Source organism: Ambystoma mexicanum, chromosome 7p (assembly GCF_040938575.1).
Source record: "Ambystoma mexicanum isolate Mex_15411 chromosome 7p, UKY_AmexF1_1, whole genome shotgun sequence".
Lineage (NCBI taxonomy): Eukaryota > Metazoa > Chordata > Amphibia > Caudata > Ambystomatidae > Ambystoma > Ambystoma mexicanum.
Window position 1 is genome coordinate 65,587,402 of NC_090939.1, and position 18,901 is coordinate 65,606,302.

Here is an 18,901-nt window from a genome sequence, read left to right on the forward strand (position 1 = left end):
GTCGGGGGGATGGAGGTTTATTAGGTGGCAACGCCTACATTTCTTGACCATTCTCTCAGAACCGGTCTCTTTTTACCCAAGGAATAGGCCTTGCTCCCCAGGCTCACTTCAGAACTTGGAGACACCACCAGCATCAGTGTACTGAACCCAGCCGCCAGCGCTTCAGTTTCCTCCAGTGAAGGAAGTGGACAGCTGCTTTATCGCATCTGCTGCCCAGACTTATATGAGTACAGCTTGTTTCCAGCTGCTAAAGTATTCTGCATCCGGGAAGGCTGGTTCATTTAGGGGAGAATCTGATGAAGAGTTGAGGGCAGGATCCACTCCAGGCCTACGAGAAGAGGAGAATTCGTCCTGATTCACAAAGATTTGCAGTGGTGAGAATCCATGGAGGCCCTACGCTCCTCACATTTCCGCTTACTACCTAGTTCCCAATTCATAAAGCCTCCGACTACACCAAATCCAGAGTTGCCGGCAGCATCTCTGAGTTCCCCCTATGCAAATATTTCTGAATCACATTTGCATGTGAGCATCTCTGAGATGCTTCAGGCAGCTCCAGATTTACTCCAGTATTATGCTTTGTGAATAAGGTACACAGCATCAGGAGCATATCTGAGATGCTCAGGGCATCTCCTGCGTTGCTCCAGTGCACATCGCTCTGAATCAGGGCCATTGCGTCCAATCCAGAAGGAACAGGGAGGGTCAATCGAAGGCTAGATGGGACAGGCCAGAGGGACCGGCCTGAAAGAGAGATGTTAAATGGAAGTACCCCCGAGTGGTTGTAACAGAACACGATGCAACGTCTCTGCCACATTTTAAGGGAAGGATGAACAGACTCTTGGAAATGTGAGTTATGGGCCAGACATTGAAGGACGTACAGGACTGTTGACATACCATAGATATGGTGGTGCTTTGCAGAAAGTGGCTAACCGCATGGATGTTTAGGGTTGTGCTTTACCATCTCTTACAGGAACCCAACAGTTCCCCCAGTGTGCTACACATGATAGCACTATACCTGAACCCTAGGGCACTCTTGAGTCGATTGTTTTACAGTGCTGTTCTTTAGGCAACCTTCCATCTCCTCATCTTTGGCTGACGGCCTTAGCATGGAAGAGTTCTGGGAGGGCTTGGAGCTGCTCTTAGAGCAGGTGTGGGCTTTAGATTCTTACATTTTGTACAACCTGTGTTGTCATTCGATATGCGCCTGTGTCTGAGTCAAGAACAGCGGCCAAGGGACCAGTCCACTGACACAGCCTGAACCCGCTGAATGATGAAATTTGACAATGCTGTGCCATCCGAGACTGCCCCCACCCCCGCTCTCTGCCATTAGGAGAAAATCTGGAGACGTGGGTAGGGACTGAAGGGAACATGTGGAGCGCACCTGGCCTATGATGAAGCTATACCATAGCTATCTGGGCACAGCTACAAAGGAAAAGGTGAAGACATAAGATACTCTCTGTACTTTAATGAATCATTATGGCTCCAGAAGGTGAAGAGGAAATCAAGGCAGGGATGGGTTCACTCACTCAAATGAAGCAAGGATTGGCCTTCACTCCAAAAAGGCGTGGAAGCAAAGGATCATCGGAAACAATAGGACACTTACAGACACAGCTACCACTTCGATGGGTGTGTCCGGGGCAGACATCACAAGAGATTTCAAATTCATGTTGGAGGCATGTTGGCCAAAGTCCTAAGACCGTGCCGGTTGGCCCACAGCACAGATGACATTAGACCCCTCTACACAACAGAACCAGAAAGGAGCAGAAACTATGCGGGTCCAGACAAGACTATGCGCTCCTGCTACAGCTGTGCATCAAGAAGAGCTACACACCAACCTTTACTGGGCTGGTTCAAGGGAACAGACGCTGGGAATGAGATGATGAAGCCCACAGACAGACCGACCGGAGACACTCGAGCCTGCACCAGGACAACATGTGATAATATCAAGTGCATTGTGAAGTCTGGGATAATGGGCAGGCCTGGCACCAAAGCAAAGTGGAAAAAATGTTGCATTTCTAAGCACACTGAGCCAGCAAAATTGGTATAAACTATGAGCTGCGCAAACAAACCCACATTGGCCAAGAATACAGGTCTACCCCGACCTGGTAGATTGGCTCTTTGGGCCTTGCCCTATTCTGTCCGAGGATGACTTCAGAGTTAATAGAGGGATGAAGTCAAGGACCAATGAAGAGGGCCAAATGAATGCTGAGGGCACTGACCCTGTAAACAAGTTTGCGAATGACCCTGTAAACAAGTTAACCATTGAGGGCAGACAGAGAGCCAAGTCTGATCAAATTTATTCAGCGCTTTTGCCAAAGCGCTTAACAAAGAAGGGAACGGTACAAAATAACAATAACAAGTTAGCAATACAAGTCAGCGGTTTATGGAGCAGACAGAGGAGATAAAAGATGAGCCTTTAAGTGGGTGTGGAAGATGACATATGTAGAGGAAGAGCGAATAGTAAAGGGGAGAGAATTCCAATGGAGTGGGGCAATGAGGGAGAGAGAGCGAAAGCGAGAGGAAGCACAGGGGGACTTCGGGAACAGCAAGGCGAAAGGTAGACTGGGAACCGAGAGCACGAGTGGGGGAGTTGAAGGAAACTAATTATCCAGGATGGGGCGAGAGCAAGACCATGCAGACCTTTGAAGACAATAGCCCTGCCTATGGGTATTGACTGAATGAGCGTGAGAGACATTAGCCGTGCCTATGGCTATTGACTGAATGAGGGTGAGAGACAATAGCCGTGCCTATGGCTATTGACTAAATGAGCGTGAGAGACAATAGCCGTGCCTATGGCTATTGACTGAATGATCGTGAGAGACAATAGCCGTGCCTACGACTATTGACTGAATGAGCGTGAGACAATAGCTGTGCCTATGGTTATTGACTGAATGATCGTGAGAGACAATAGCCGTGTCTATGGCTATTGACTAAATGAGCGTGAGAGACAATAGCCGTGCCTATGGCTATTGACTGATTGATTGTGAGATTCCCAGAAGCAACTGCCCTGATTTCAAGATAAGTCTGCTTGAGTAGATTAATATATGCCCATGCGTGGGTGAAATGAACATTACATGAGCAGCTGTGGAAAGCCTGTTTAACCCCTCAGGAGGAGAGAGCCCAAGGAATCATTCCATTAAGAGATAGCTCCATGAGACAAGTGCCAACGGTGATCCAAGCAGAAGAGATGACATAGCCATCCAACACCTGAGCCACCCAAGCTCACAGGAAAGACCAGGCAGTGCATCAGTTTAGTGTGTCAGCCGGAAGGGTTCTGGGGCCCACTTTAGTGGATCCCATTTTCATGAACGACACAAAACCACATCTATGCTCAACAGCGGGTCACTTGTAGCCATTATTTAACAGCTCAGCAGCTTTTGAAACACCTGGAGGGAACCCATTAGTAGGAAAGGGGCACATGCCCTGTAGGCCAGGCAGTGATGCTGAAACAGAGCTTTGCAACCAAGCATTGTTGGGAATTCTGGGCACATCGAAGCCATACCAGATGCAAAAAGCCAGCAGAATATCAATAATTTGACAGGAAACAATGCCACTGGACTTGCCTCTGACCCCTTGCTACTTGGTGCGGATGACAACTTTCTACCCAGTATCTCTTTTTTGAAGTCACATGGAATGGAAGTTGACCCAAGGCCTACCTAAGCTACATGAAAGAAATCAAGCAACAATCAGAGAAGACCGACTGACTTGAAGCAGTGCTTCCAACAGAATACAGGCTGGATCGGTTCCAGGTCTAACCCTGCATACAAAAGGCCACCTTTGCAGAAGGCAACCGAGAAGGCCACCCCTGTTAAGGTTGGTCTTTTGATTCCCCCTTCATCTCCCTATCAATGTTGCACCCCACGCAACTCCTCCCGCTGCACGTCCCTGCTGCCACACTTATACCCCCATCCCATACATACCGCAACTAGCGCCAAATTCTTCTGGCTTCAATGTAGGTCCTACAGGCCTATGTGCGGCCCACTGCCTTCTGCAGGCTGCCTTGTGTATTTTAGCCTGTTGGGGGTGCTGCCTACACACCGCGTATGGGCTTGGCTTCGAGGCCTAAATCGCAATTTCAACAGGCCAACTTTATGGAGGATAGGGGACTAAGAATATTTCTAGAAAACCAGTGTAACTCTGGGTGCACAACTACATTCTACTATAACCCACTTAGCCAGTGCCAGCACATAATCACCCTTCTATGACATTTCTCACCTGGGCAATCACTGCAACCATCTGTTAGGAGTCACTTGCAGACAAGGATTGCATTATCCGGTTATGTCCCACCTCCACATGTCAATCACAGCACCACCACACTAATATTAGCCACCGTCCCGGCGTACACTAAACCCTAGAGTTGGAACCCACATGCCAAGGACATACAGAATGCTATAACCCACCAATCCAAGTAAAGCACAGAGCTGCTCTCCAATAACCTAAGACTTGGGAGCAGTGCAAAGGGTTATGGAACCTTGTGCAAAGTGGCATTTTGGCACCTCCTCATTTGCAACCACTCCAGATTTGCTGTTTTTAAGGGGCCAGTCTGATGCTGCCTAATGCTTCACGGCCAGTGTCACCGTAAGCAGTCACTTGGAATTGTCTTGTTTTAAAACCAGCACAGAGCAGACTGCCACACTGCTATAACCTTCTTATTCAGAGCAGAGTCCTGCCTTGATGACACCCTGCTGTGCGCACGCACACACACACACACGCACACACACACACACACACACACACACACCACAAGCACAGAGCCACTCGCCTTTAGCCTTTGTGGCCACAGTAAGTAGAGAACACCACTACTGAAAGCTACTTATCACGAGCAAGCACAGAACAATACTACTTAAAGCTAGAAGCACAGTGCCACCCTACAATTACCATTATCGCCAAGGCAAGTGCGGCACCATCACGCGGTAATTGCAGTGAATCAGTGTTTGCTTGGCCTGCCTTCTTTGTTCAGAAGCTGCAGGATTCTGGTGACTCAGCCACTTTCCGCGATTTTCCATTTTAGTGAAGGACCCATAACCGGAGAAGGGAACATTCTGCTGCTGTGCGATTGTGTGACTTTCAAGAGAAGGCTTCCCATCCCCCGCCTCTGGGTACGCTGCAAAGCTCAGGCTCATATATGCACAGTCTGCAACGGTAAGTGCTCAGAAGATCATGTTCATAGTTCAACCCTTATGACATTGGTGCTGCAGCCAAAGCCTTGAGTGGCAAAATATATTGCTGAGTGTTCATAATTTCACATGCACAGACAAGCGCAATGTCATGAGTGTGACATTCACAAGAAGCAATCGATGCAACTGTCCTTAGGCTGCAGGATGGGGTGCACTCACACTTATCTTGGCTTTAAATGATCCCGGGATAAAACAATCTCAATGTGGGCTGATCCTGGATTAGACAAGGCATCCTGGTTTACAGTGATCTCCCCATCCAGTGACCAGGAATTGTAGTAATGCTGGGTTAGACTGATCATGCTCCTAGCTCACAGCAATCCTGGATTTGTGCTAGAGTGATCTGATTCACAGTAGCTCTGGTTGACACTGATCCTAGCATATCGTTGTGATGTAGGATCAATGAGAACAAACCTTCCCTCAGGCCTCCAAGAGCCCAGCCTTTCAGCAATTCTCCAAAAACTAGCTTTCTTCGAAAATGCATGCTGCACTTACAACTCATGTAAACAGCAATAAGCAACAGGCAATGCCCTGGTAGAACACTTCCAGCTAAAAGGGCACTCGGATGGTGACATTAGGTGGTTTGTTTTACAAGCAATCAAACAACCTATGAGAGGCAGTGATATGTCAGCTATACTTCACTGCACAGAACAAAGGTGGATTTACTCTCTGAACAGCGTGAAGCAGGGACTGAATGTCTCCATTGAATGGAACAAGATGATACACACCTAACTATCATAATCTAAACAGGGAGTATACCGGTGGCCAAATGAGATGTACTTATCCACATGCTAAAAGATCTTGAGATGACATAAAGTATTGACACTTCTGGTTTTCTACCCTTCACTAGATGGACCCGTTTTGGAATATGTCATATAGATGCCGACCATTTATTGAACTATTTTGATAGGCACAGAGGCACAGATGAGGCTCCTAAGGCCACATTTAAATTACATCTGGGTATGATATGCAGTATTGACATTCTGGGTCATGTTCCGTCTATCTGAGTGACCCGCTTTGGGGTATTGTCTTTTTATTGTCTGCTAAAAATTCTTTTGAACCTGATATGATACTCAGGTATATGCAGAGATACTGGTGGCAGCCTGTGGGAAGGTAAATAGCGAGTCCTCTCTCTATGACCGATATATTTTTTCACTACGAGGGTGAGGCCACGCCCCTGCCCTATACTGGTCAAATGTGCGCATGCGCCGCATACGCGAGATCAGAGCTGAGTCGTTGTCGAGAAAGGAATTGTGTAAACCAGGAGGTGAGTAAAAAGCGTGACACCACCCCGGAAGTGACGACTTCTATCCCGGCCGGGGTATGGAGTCAATATGTGATGAGAGACCCTGGCCCAGGTTCAAATGAGCATTCCTGCAAAACCTCACCTAGGTTGTGATCTCCAATCCTGGAAACCCTGGCCCAGATTCAAATCTCCATTCCAGGCTCCGCACGGAGCCCCTCTTCCTTTTCCATGGTGGACATCTTGGTAAAGGATTTTCATTCATTGAACGGGATGCTTGGACGCGTGAGGCGTCCCATTCAATGAATATAAATCCTTTTTTTTAGCACCTCAGGTTCCCTAAGCGTAACCGGGGTGGTAAGGGGTTAAGCCCCTGTTCCAAGGGCTGGAACGGGGTTTAACAAACTAGAGCCCTCGCATCGCTCGGGCCTATAACTTGGGCTGCCGGGCTGGGAGCTTAACACCACATTGTTGGAAACCCTGGCGCAGGTTCTAATCTACATTCCTGGAAAACCTAACCCATGTTTGAATCTGCATTCCTGGAGTCCCTGGCTCAGGTTCAAATCTGCATTCCTGCAAACCCTGGAGCAGATTGTAATCTACATTCCTGGAAACCCTGGCCCAGATCTAATCTATATTTCTGGAAACCCTGGCCCTGGTTCTAATGTCTCAGAATCCTGGCCTGGGTTACAAACTACATTCCTGGAAACCCTGACCGAGGCTATGATCTATATTCCTGGAAACCCTGACCCAGGCTATAATCTATATACCTGGAAACCCTGACCCAGGCTATAATCTATATTCCTGGAAACCCTGACCCAGGCTATAACCTATATTCCTGGAAACCCTGACCCAGGCTATAACCTATATTCCTGGAAACCCTGACCCAGGCTATAATCCATATTTCTGGAAACCCTGACCCAGCTTCTAATCTACAATCCTGGAAGCCCTGGCCATGGCTCTAATCTGTAGTCAGGAAACTGACTTTCCCTTGCCCTTTCCTCCGGCAGGCTTCAATGGAAAGTAAAGGCAGGGCTCCATGCTGAGCCCCACCTTAGGATTTTCATTCATTGAACGGGATGCCGGGACGCATGACGCGCCCCGTTCGATGAATGAAAATCCTTTTTTTCAGCACCGCGGGTTATCAAAGCGGTAACTGGGGTACTAATAGCATTAAGCCCCCGTTCTAAGGGATGGAACATGAGTTAACGAACCAGAGCCCTTGTTATTCGCGCTCGGTTCGCTCGAGCCGGAAACCTGGGCTGCCGGGCCATTATCCCATATTCCAGCCCTTGGAACAGGGGTTTAACGCCACCTTGTTGGAAACCCTGACTAGGTAATAATATGCAATCCAGGAAATCCTGGCTCAAAATATATTGTACATTCCTGGAAACCCTGACCCCAGTTTGAATCTGCATTCCTGGAGACCCTGGCCCATTTTCTAATTTTAGATTCTAGCAATCCCTGGCCTGAGTTCTAATTTACAATCCCAAAAACCGTGGGCCAGGTTCTAATCTATATTTACAGAAACACTGGACCAGGTTCTAATCTCAGGGTTCGAAATTAAGATTCGACGAGCAGGATCTAAAACCAGCTCCTGTGTGTCGGGCATCACTGAGTAGGCAGGAGCTACTGCTGGGGAACCAGGCGTGAGTACCCAGCGCACCATAAACCTAACTTCCACATAAATGCAAACTTTAAATTTGTTCCATTATGTACGATACATTATGTTAAATGTGTACTAAATAAGCCCTCATTCTTCGTCATTGACATTCTCAAATACTCAAAAGTTATTGTCACATATGCATGTTTGTAAGGCACCAATTTTCCTGGGGAGCCAAAAGTGGCTCGCGCTAGCTGTTGTTTTCAAGCTAATCAGGCTCTCCTAGGCTAGAAGCAGGAGCTAAATAGCCCCCAACTCCCCTCAATTTCTAACCCTGAATCTAAATTCCTGGAAACCCTGGCCTAGATTCTAATCTGCCTTCCTGGAAATCCTGGCCCAGTTTTGAATCTACATTCCTGGAAACCCTGGTCCAGGTCCTGACCTACATTACTGGAAACTCTGGCACAGGTAAGCATCTGCACCCATGGAGAGCCTTGCCTAGGTAAAAATCTGCATTCCTGGGAACACTGAGCTAGATTGTAACCAATATTCCTGAGAATCCTGACCCAGGCTGTAATCAACAATCCTGTAAACCATGGGTAGGATTCTAATATACATTCCTGGAAACCTTAGCCAGGGTTCTAATCTCCATTTCTGAAACCCCTGGAATAGGTTCTAATCTACACTCCCGGAAAACTGACCCAGGTCATAATCTACATTTCTGGAAACCTTGGCCCAGGTTCGAATCTACATTCCCTGAAACCCTGACCGAGGTTGAATCTGCATTCCTGTAGAGCCTAGCCTGGGTTCAAATCTGCATTCCTACAAACCCTAGCCTGGGTTCTAATCTACATTCCCGGAAACCCTGGCCCAGGTTCTAATCTATATTCCCAGATACCCTGGGCCAGGTTCTAATCTACATTCTGGAAACCCCAGCCTAGGTTCTAATCTACATTCATGCAAACCCTGGCCCAGGGTCTAATCTACATTCCTAGAAACCCCGGCCTAGGTTCTAATCTACATTCATGCAAACCCTGGCCCAGGGTCTAATCTACATTCCTAGAAACCCCGGCCTAGGTTCTAATCTACATTCATGCAAACCCTGGCCCAGGGTCTAATCTATAGTCCTAAAAACGCTGGCCAGGATTCTAACCTATATTTTGCCGCACCCTGGTATAGGTGCTGATCTACAATCCTGAAAATCCTGGCACAGGCTATGATCTATAATCCTGTATACCCTGGCCTGGATTTTAATCTACATTCCAAAAAACCCTGTCCCAGGTCCTAATCTATATTCCCGGAAATCCTAGCCTAGGTTGTAATCTATGTTCCCTGAAACCCTGGCCCAGGTTCTAATCTACATTCCTGAAAACCATGGCCCCGGTTTGAATGTGCATTCCTGGAGACCATGGCCCAGGTTGAAATTTGCATTCCTAGAAACGCTAGCACAGGTTCTAACCCATATTCCTGCAAACTCTGGCCCTGGTTGTAATCTACAATCCTGCAAACCCTGGCCCAGGTTCTGATGTAAATTCCTGGAAACCATGGCCCAGGTTTAAATGTGCATTCCTGGAGACCATGGCCCAGGTTGAAATCTGCATTCCTAGAAACGCTAGCACAGGTTCTAACCCATATTCCTGCAAACTCTGGCCCTGGTTGTAATCTACAATCCTGCAAACCCTGGCCCAGGTTCTGATGTAAATTCCTGGAAACCATGGCCCCGGTTTGAATGTGCATTCCTGGAGACCATAGCCCAGGTTGAAATCTGCATTCCTAGAAACGCTAGCACAGGTTCTAACCCATATTCCTGCCGCCAACTCTGGCCCTGGTTGTAATCTACAATCCTGCAAAACCTGGCCCAGGTTCTAATGTAAATTCCTGGAAAGAGGTCTAGGTGCCCCTCTACAAAGTACGAACACGGCCCAATAACCTGTTCTATTGGAATGTACCCACTCGGCAGGGTGTTTTGGCCTGGCTGGGCCTCATCAGTGAGGTGAAGCTGTGCTTCTAGAAGCACAGTGAGCAAGCGATGCACGTCTGGATTACCCTGTATAATTTAATGGGAAGCCCAAAGTTTCTAAACATTCGCAAAGAGGTCTGGGTGCCCCTCTACTGAGAACCAACACAGCCCAATACTCCTTGCCACCGACGCAGGCCTCTCATCCACCGTGCACATGTTCTACCCCAGCAAAACCCATGGCGAAAGTTGGGAACTATGTGGGAACAGTGTATGGTAGTGGGGACAGGTATGGGTGAAACAGTTTCTTGTTTACACATAGACACGATATAGACACAAACACACTTTTCACCTGCATCCTTACTATCCCATGTTGCACACAGTACATTAGAGTCCGGTTCGGAACTGAACAGCATAGTGAAGAGACTCACACACACATTAATTCCCAACTAATCTCTGACCTGTTGCATTCTCCTGAGAATACAATTCCTCCTCGGGATCACATGTACCTTTTATCTACTCTTTGCTATGATAGAAACATGCAGAAAGAGGTGCAAGTCCAGAAGACAGCGCAGTGCCGATTGGGACATATCCCGTATGCGAGAAAATGAATGTTTCATATGATACATTTCTTGTCTTGAGAGGTTAGGCCTTCTGCAGTAATGTCTCTAAGCAAGGTCACACATTTAGACATGAGACAGACTGTCCAGAGTGGCATGCTGTGTCCCAGGACCATGCTGTGCCCCCGGACAGTGTCACGCCAACGCATCATATCTCTGGAGCAGGACCCCAAGTAGCTTGCACTGGTTTCCCCCATGGACGACAGCCATCTCCAATTATTATGGCCAGTTTACACTACCAATACCTTGCTTCACAAGTACAGTTGAGCATTCTTTGAATAAGAGCGGAAGTGGGTGGAGCATATAACGAGTCCAATGGGAATTCAGGGAAGAACAATGTTCTCCCTTAGCACTTAAGGCATAAGAAACAGCAAGCCTTAGTGCTGAACGGATGTATATAAAGAGTAAAGTAATGTGTATGGCTGTCCTCATCTTTCTCAATACCTCCCTGGTGCCCACATTAGAGGCATCTGCCGGAGTAATACGAAGTCATTCTGGAACTGGGCTACTCAGCTTTGAAGCAATACACCTGCTACTCAGGACACCTTTCTTGGCAGTCCTCACAGTCTCCTTCAGGTGGCACATGTCTAGCCGCTGATTCAGGTAAGTGTCATACCCAGTGCTAAACTGGAAGCCTTTCACCTTTTCCTGCAACGAAGGACGCAAGAGCCAGCCAGACCTTGGCCTTTGCCTGCGAGAATTCCAGGTTATTTCTTAGCACCAAATGTGGAAAGGAAAATATCTTCACTGAACACAAACTAATAACTATATTCCCTTAATGGTCAGAGCTATCCTTCTTATCTGGAGGTGCCAAATATGAGCTGAAGACTGCAATATCATCAAGGCACGTAAGTGCAAACTGTTCCGAGCAACACCGTAGTCACACGGTGTTAGAGATTCCCAGGAACATGGTCCTTTACCAGGGCCCGATGGTGCACTGAGCCAGCTTCCTTTGGGACTATCTATTCTTGAAGATTTGCTAATTTGCTTATGTTATTTTGTAGATGGCGGCTTTCCATAGCAGCGGTCTGCAACCTGGTTCTCTGGATGTTTCGGCTACAAGTCCCATCAGCCCTCCCAAATTGGTCAGTGGGGAGGGATCATGAGTCATACTCCACAAGATCTGGGGAGCTACAGGTTATAGAGCCCTGTAAATAGTGTTAATTCAAATTCCTTTTATATCCGAGTCGTCCTATGCATGCTTACATGGATATAAGCTTGAAAATCCCAACAAATTATTTGGATAAAAACAAAAGGATAATTTCCATATTGTGTGCACATCAATATTCGGATCTTCTGAAGAAAGAAGCGATTCAACAGTCTGAAAAGAGTACTCCATCCTGGGACCTTATACAGAAGAGTTTCCTTTAAGCAAGCCCTGCTACAACCCAAAAAACACATGCTGCATAGAAGCACCTTCACAACATTCCTCTACTGGCCTGAAGACATTAGGCCTGGGACCTGCAACCTACAGCTCTTCTGATGTCTTGGACTATGACTCCCATGATCCCTCGCCATTGACTAAGCTGGATTGGGTTAATGGGAGTTGTAGTCCAAAATGTCTGGTGAGTCAAAGGTTGTGGACCACTGCATTAAGCAGGAGGTGTAATGTTTTGAAATATGCAGACCCAATGTGTAGTCTATTCTGAAATAACATCATCTATAGGGGTTGTTTAGAAAGAGTTGCAAAATAAATTTTGGTTGGTGATCCTACATGCCGTGGAAGAAACTAACAAGTACAGGTTTCTTTTTTGAAAGTAGCTTCAGACATAATCCCCAAACCAACTCCAAAGAATCTGCCAAACATATAGGAGTCTACTTTTCCTAAGAACAATCTTTATTTTCTATTTTATTTTATTGTATCTAGTCAATTGACTTTTTATAAATACTTACTTAAATCACATAAAACACATACAATCATTCAAAAAATAAATGAATTAAAGAAATTCATATCATACATACAACATCCATATACTAAAGTTCATATATTAACATTTCTTTTACAATTCTTAAAACAATAAAAAATATTTTTTAGTCAAGTGGTCAATCATTTTGGTCCAGACACTAGTTCCCTACCTTACGTTATATTATGCTAGGTAAATTTGTAGCGCGCACATTCACCCGAGGGCATTTTGGCGCGAGGAGAGGAAAAACAAAGCGTACCTAAGGAGCCTTTAACTGTGCAAAAATACATTTGGGGCATGTGGTCAATTATTCAAGCAATTATCTGGTCCAGACACTACTTCAATACCCCTACGTCACTTACCCATGGTTCGCATAGGAATTACAATAATGCAGTTCCAATGGGCAGCATCATAACTATGCTATGCCAAGACCTATATAGTGCGATGAGTACGGAAACTGTAGGAGAATTCAAACAATAGGCCCAGAAATCGTCCGATTTAATGTTGTCATATCTATACACATAGTTCTCGTAAGTGCACATGTATACTGTGCTCCGGTTAGTTAGGACACTCAGTAAATAAATGCTTTGACGTTTCCAAGCTATCTTTGTTCTTCCAAATACGACAATGTCTGTCTTCCTACGGGATTCTCAACTGTGACCCATTACAGATAGTAACGGAAGTTGATTAATACGAAGAAGCAGCATAAGATAGCGTACCTCTGGATTAGGACACAGTACAATATACCGTTTGGCGCTCTTGTATCCATGGACCATGTTAGATACATGGCTCAGGCTCTTTAGTGTGGCCATATGATCATAGTTCTAATTCCAATCATACAGGTCAAATATAGCTTTAAATGATGCTTTTAGGCGTTGGTATTGACCCCTAATGGACCAATTTGGATACCAGTTTATCGCTGGGAAAGTCATTATTACAAAATCATCAAATGTAACATCTTTTGAGTGTCCATTTCTCCTGCAGTTTGCACCCAGAAATGATTTTCAAAATAGGGCATATTGGCTACATTTTGACCTTCAAATACAATTCTGCCCTTTTTCTTTCAATCTGTCCTCCCAGAGAAATCGGACCCAACTCACGGCATAACACCTCCATCGGGACAGAGGGTCGCAGCCTCATTGGCTTTCTCCAGAATGGCCCCTCCAGGCAATGTAACCATCTCAAATGCTTCATATTCAGGGCCACAAGACCGTATAATATGGCCAGGCAGAGGCACTGACTATAAAGGATCAATATGCCCTGAAGGGACTATCCTGCGGAATGCTGGGCAAAATTATAAAAAAGGTGAGTCCGCTGCATAGCCTTCCTCCTTTTATTTGCAATAACATGAGAATAGGTGGTCTCTGCCCTCATCTCTAAACCAGGATACGGGTAACGATCCACACATACCATCTTCCCGGATATTAAGAGAATCTTAGTTTTTGTAAATTCATTTCAAGATCATTTTCCTCAGCATATCCGGCCAGGGAATTCAGCATTGATCTACGCCACTCAGAGTATGATCGAAAATAACGAGGTCGTCCGCTTATAAGATGCAGGCGATTCTCGTTTGGCCAATCCTAACGGGGGCCCCCTGAAGCAGTCAGCATTCTCCCAGGGAGGTCAGCATACTCTCAGGGAGGTCAGAAATATACATGTTAAACAGCAGGGGAGCCAGCACACAACTCTGCTTGAGCAACTAAGATGCGGATTAACCGCCATTGTTATCCAGCCTAACTCTTGCTCCCGTATCTTCATGGAACAATCAAAGGCCTTCTGTCTGCACAGTCAAGCAGAAGTCTGCAACGTTTAGCTCTCCATATGTGTTGGACTACAACTCCCATGGTCCCTAACCATTGATTAAGCTGATTGGGGCCAACAGGCGTTGCATTCCAAAACATCTGAAGAGCCAACGGCTGCAGACCTTGGCACAGTGTGTCCAATCACTGTCTGTGCACTTACTGTATAATGGGATACATCGACAGCAGATCCGCAGACATTCGCCAACATCTACATGGCCAATTTGAATGACTTAAACTGAAGAGGGGCATACCAGCGAACCCCAACATAAAACTACATGTTGGCATTTTAGTGCCAGCATCCTCTTGAGAAGCCCTTGCACCCCTCCTGTGAAGCAGCCCACTACTGCCCATAAGTGACTGTTTTGAATTCCACCCCGTGGGTCTGCTGTGTTCAGGCCTATCAAGACCTTGCTGTATGGCACCACATAAGTACTGTGCATATGTGACCAGATGCAGTAAAGTAACTTTCTCTAACCTGTCTACACCACTAGTCCCTTAGCTGTCAACTGGCCCTGTATTGTGAGGGCCATTTTCACCCAGTCCTGTTTTACTGTATCTAAAATTAAAATGCCTGCTGGGACTCGTGGGTCACAATTATAAAGGAAAAAGCAAGTTTCAGTGTGCTATTGCGTAAAATGCCCAGACTGGCTGACAATGTCCCCATGACTATACCCATGTGTCCCCATGGTAGGTAGGTTCTTGTGTACCCTTCTTTACACCACCCTGCCTGGCGGAAGGAACTGTGGTGCCAGCACAAGGCAGAAGGTTTCCACCAGAGCAGGATGGGGGTTAGCAACAGAGCAGGTGTGCACAGGCATGCCTTACCTGGTACTTGTTTGTGGAGTTGAAGGGGACCTCCGCCACTTTGTTGTACTTCTCTCGCATTTCCTTGACGGAACCACAACACAGCTCGATGCACTTCAAGAGCGCGGATTCTGAGGCGTCACCAGCCACTGACCGCTGAGGAAAGAAGAGCCGAGAAACAGGGTTACCCCAAAAGCACATTTTTGTGTATTTATCGTTGGCCTCTAAACATGGTCCGCCAGCCTCCCTGGCATACCTGGGTCACTGCAAACACAGAGAAATCAGTGCCTATAAAGACCACACATGAAAGCAAGGATCTGCAACCTGTGGCTCTCCAGATGTTTTGGACTACAACTACCACTATACCTCACCATTGTCTATTCTGTCTCTGGCCAAAGGGAACTGTGCTCCAAAATACCTGAAGAGCCAAAGGTGTCTGACCCCGCATGACGACCAAACTTTGCACAAGCCTGAACCAATCTCCGCAGCACATGCTCTAGCTACTGGAGATTGAACATGGGGTGCGGTCATTCCTAGATGCAGAATCAATGGAGTTCAGTGCATTTTATTTGCAATTACCTTAATAACTAAACAATGACATTTGAAGGATGTTTGATATAATGTATCTCCTCTACAAAACTCAGGGTAAGTATCAAAACGCCTGTGTGCAAATGAAGGATGCATCATACGTGTAGTGGGATGTTTCCCCTGTGAAAATCCCTTGCACGGGATAATATTAACTGTCAAGCGGAGCTGTTGGATTGGAGGCTGGCATGGGAGCTGTCCACACTTCTGCTCTAAAGGAGGTCTCTCTTGAACTGGGAATTGTCAAACCTGTTAATGAGCCTTGCCAACAAGGACCTGGGGGGACCCACTCTCCAAGTGCAGGATTGCAAGCATGGTGGTGGTGGAGGCAGGGACATCCCTCGACACTTGCATAAGACTTTGATGAGGCTATGCCTCCTGTGTGCCTGATGAAAGAACAGAAACAGTTCCTCCTACTGACCAAGGACATCTTCCCAACAAGATACCGTCCTGATAGGGAGAGGCCGGTGTGTCTGCTCTGGACAAAAGATATTGTCCCCTGCCCACACCCCCAATTCCTCGAAGTGACATCTATTAAGATGCTCTTCAAGAATTCTGGGTCGTATTCTCTTTGCCGAGAGGCCTTACATGTTGTTTAGGATGCTGGTATTCCTATGGGGTGATGGGATCTTCGCTCTCCTGAGATGTTAACTAAAGCATGATTTTCCAAGATCATCCTACATTGAAAGCTGTCCTTGTACTGAAGAAAGCCTTCTTGCTTCAATGCTGTCCAGCAGGTAAAGATTTGGTGTTTCCTAATTGCCAAACTTGTCCATTACAACAATCTTTGAGACAGAGGGGCTGCAGAAAAGGTCCTTTGGACTGAGAAATGTTTGTGTCCTGCAGAGTAACTAATAGCCGAGTGCTGCCTTCCTTTTTTAGCATGGTTTTGGATCCACTGATTGAGGTGTTACTGAATCACCATAAGTTCCATAAAGGTCTCGGAACAGGTAAGTGAGCACCCAGCTTTAACTGGGTATTGCTATAAAACATTTAGACTCTGCACTGCAGAGTCCCCCATATGGAAACGTCCAAAAAGACTGTATCCATTTGTATGAATGGTACAAAAGACTGAAAACGGCCTGTACCATTCGTGCGAATGGATATGATCGTTTTTGGCCGTTTCAATTGAGAATCGGAAAATACTGAACATGAGGAACGGGGAATGCAGGGGTGTCCCCTGCTCCCCATGTTCGGCATTTTCGGACTGGGGGTTGCTGGGTTTCCCCCGCATAGGGAACTAAAGTAAAAACTTTTAAAAAAGGAAAGGACCCTGCGGCACCAGTTCCCAATCGCGTAAGTGAAGGGAACCAGTGTTGCAAGGGAGTCGGCGGCACACAACAAGGTGTGCCGCCAAAAGCAAAGGTGGGTAAGGGGGGGGGGGGGTGTTTGTGGGGTATGTTTGGGGAGGCATTCACTGTGGGTTGTGTAACGGTCAAGTTAACTACGGTCTATTCCGCCATAGATTTCTCCGTTGCGGGCAAACAACCCAAATCCTCCTATGTTGGTAGAATCCTACACTGAGCCATGCCTGAGCCTGGGCTACCTTATTGACCATTAGCCTCCAGCTTTGCTAGGCATTAGCTGGTGACTTCCCTTGATGCTAATGTGCGGGACGCAGCCGTGAAACACTGATGCACTTTATATTCTTGACCTGCTGTTTCTGTAGCTTTACTATTTCTATGTCTTATTGATCCATAGTAAATGTGTGAGTTTTGGTTTCTGCAAACATATTTTATAAAATCCTGCTAAAACCATTTTTGTGTATTAAGAGCGTACCTATTTTCTATGTTGTAACTTGAGTCTACCCAGTCGCCGTCTACTGAGTACAGCCTGAGCGTTTGGCCTCGCTGCCAAATAGTGAGCCATGTGTTTTTGTAAACCCACTAGATCACTACGTGCTTATCCTGGGACACTAGGGAGCTTAAGGAGGACCACCGTTGGATCGGCCCACACCTTGCTCAGGCTTACAGAACATCTCTAGGTGTCACTTGTCTTTGTGGTTTGGGATATAGTGTAGGAATTCATAATGGGATGACCACATGAGTAGGATGGAGTGAGGAACAAAGCAATACTACAAGTCAATGTATGCACCACTACCCTTCCCCATTCCCAGCCAGAGGATGTGTCCCCCAGTACCATCTGTGCTCACTCTGAAGAGTGTTGCCTGTCCCAGCTATTGAGGAGTCTGTGGCCTGGATGCCTCACTCGCTTTCTTTGGCCCTCACAGAGGCGCGCCCGGTGGGAAGCTATCACCCAACTGACTATGTAAGCAGTCAACCTGGCCTCCTTCCTTCAGGTGACCTCTTATTTCAGGTCACAGAGAGGGCACGGTTCATGCACGAGCCAGGGGGATAGGGAAAAAGGATAGATTGCTTGTAGTGGATCCAGATGCTGGCATATTTAATTAGTTGTCAGGGACAACATTCAGGCTGATTCCAGTTGTTCAGGTCTCTCTTGGATTCCGCTAGCATTTCATGTAAAGGTAGATATATATATATTTGAATACAAAAAAACCTAGATGTTGCAAACAGGGACGTAGAAACCATGTATATAGTTAACTGTATCTTCTGATAGGGTGGGTGTAGCAGGCCCTGCAAATTAGCTTGATGCGAATTTCATGCAGATGTACTGCATGCACACACTGCTGATGTCTCTGCACATGCTTCCCGCACCATGCTGGTACTAGGTACCCATGTCACACTGAATGCTGACAATGCATGCATTAATATACATTTCCTTCTGTAACCAAATCTTTACTATTTCATATTTGAGTTTGTACAGCTGTCTAGAGAGCGGGCTCAAAGAGTGTGAAGACGTTGAGGGTGGATCACCAGCAAATCACGTGCCCGGTTTTTACCCTCTGGCCGCAGTAGGTCTCGCCACAGTGGCCTGGTTATGAAGTATCTGATGATGGCATAGATCACGGACCATGGGCATGGTCTGCTGTTTGACCTGGAAGGGGGACAGCAGGAGAGATGGGATATGAACATACGCCCTGTGTTGGTTTGGGTATGGTAAGGAAGGAATGGCCGCCAACGGTGAAGCTGGGGAAGACGGATACATTCAATGGATGTGCAGGACACTGCTGTGCTGTAGCCACACTGTCAACATGTGCAGGGACACACTGAGGTTCCAAACACTGAGAGAGAGGGGAAATGGCTCGGTCTCCTGCCCTGGTCGTTACCCTCTTGGTGCAAAGGGAAGGGCAG

At 46.7% G+C, this 18,901-nt stretch overlaps 1 protein-coding gene across 1 annotated transcript in view; it reads right to left on the bottom strand.

The window, feature by feature from the left end:
• LOC138525693 (sodium/potassium-transporting ATPase subunit alpha-1-like) overlaps positions 1-18,901 on the bottom strand; it is a 245,607-nt gene that overhangs the window by 75,419 nt on the left and 151,287 nt on the right. Inside the window, exon 11 of the mRNA XM_069635782.1 lies at positions 15,126-15,260. Coding sequence (XP_069491883.1) covers positions 15,126-15,260 — 135 coding nt within the window. The remainder of the gene's footprint in view (positions 1-15,125; positions 15,261-18,901) is intronic.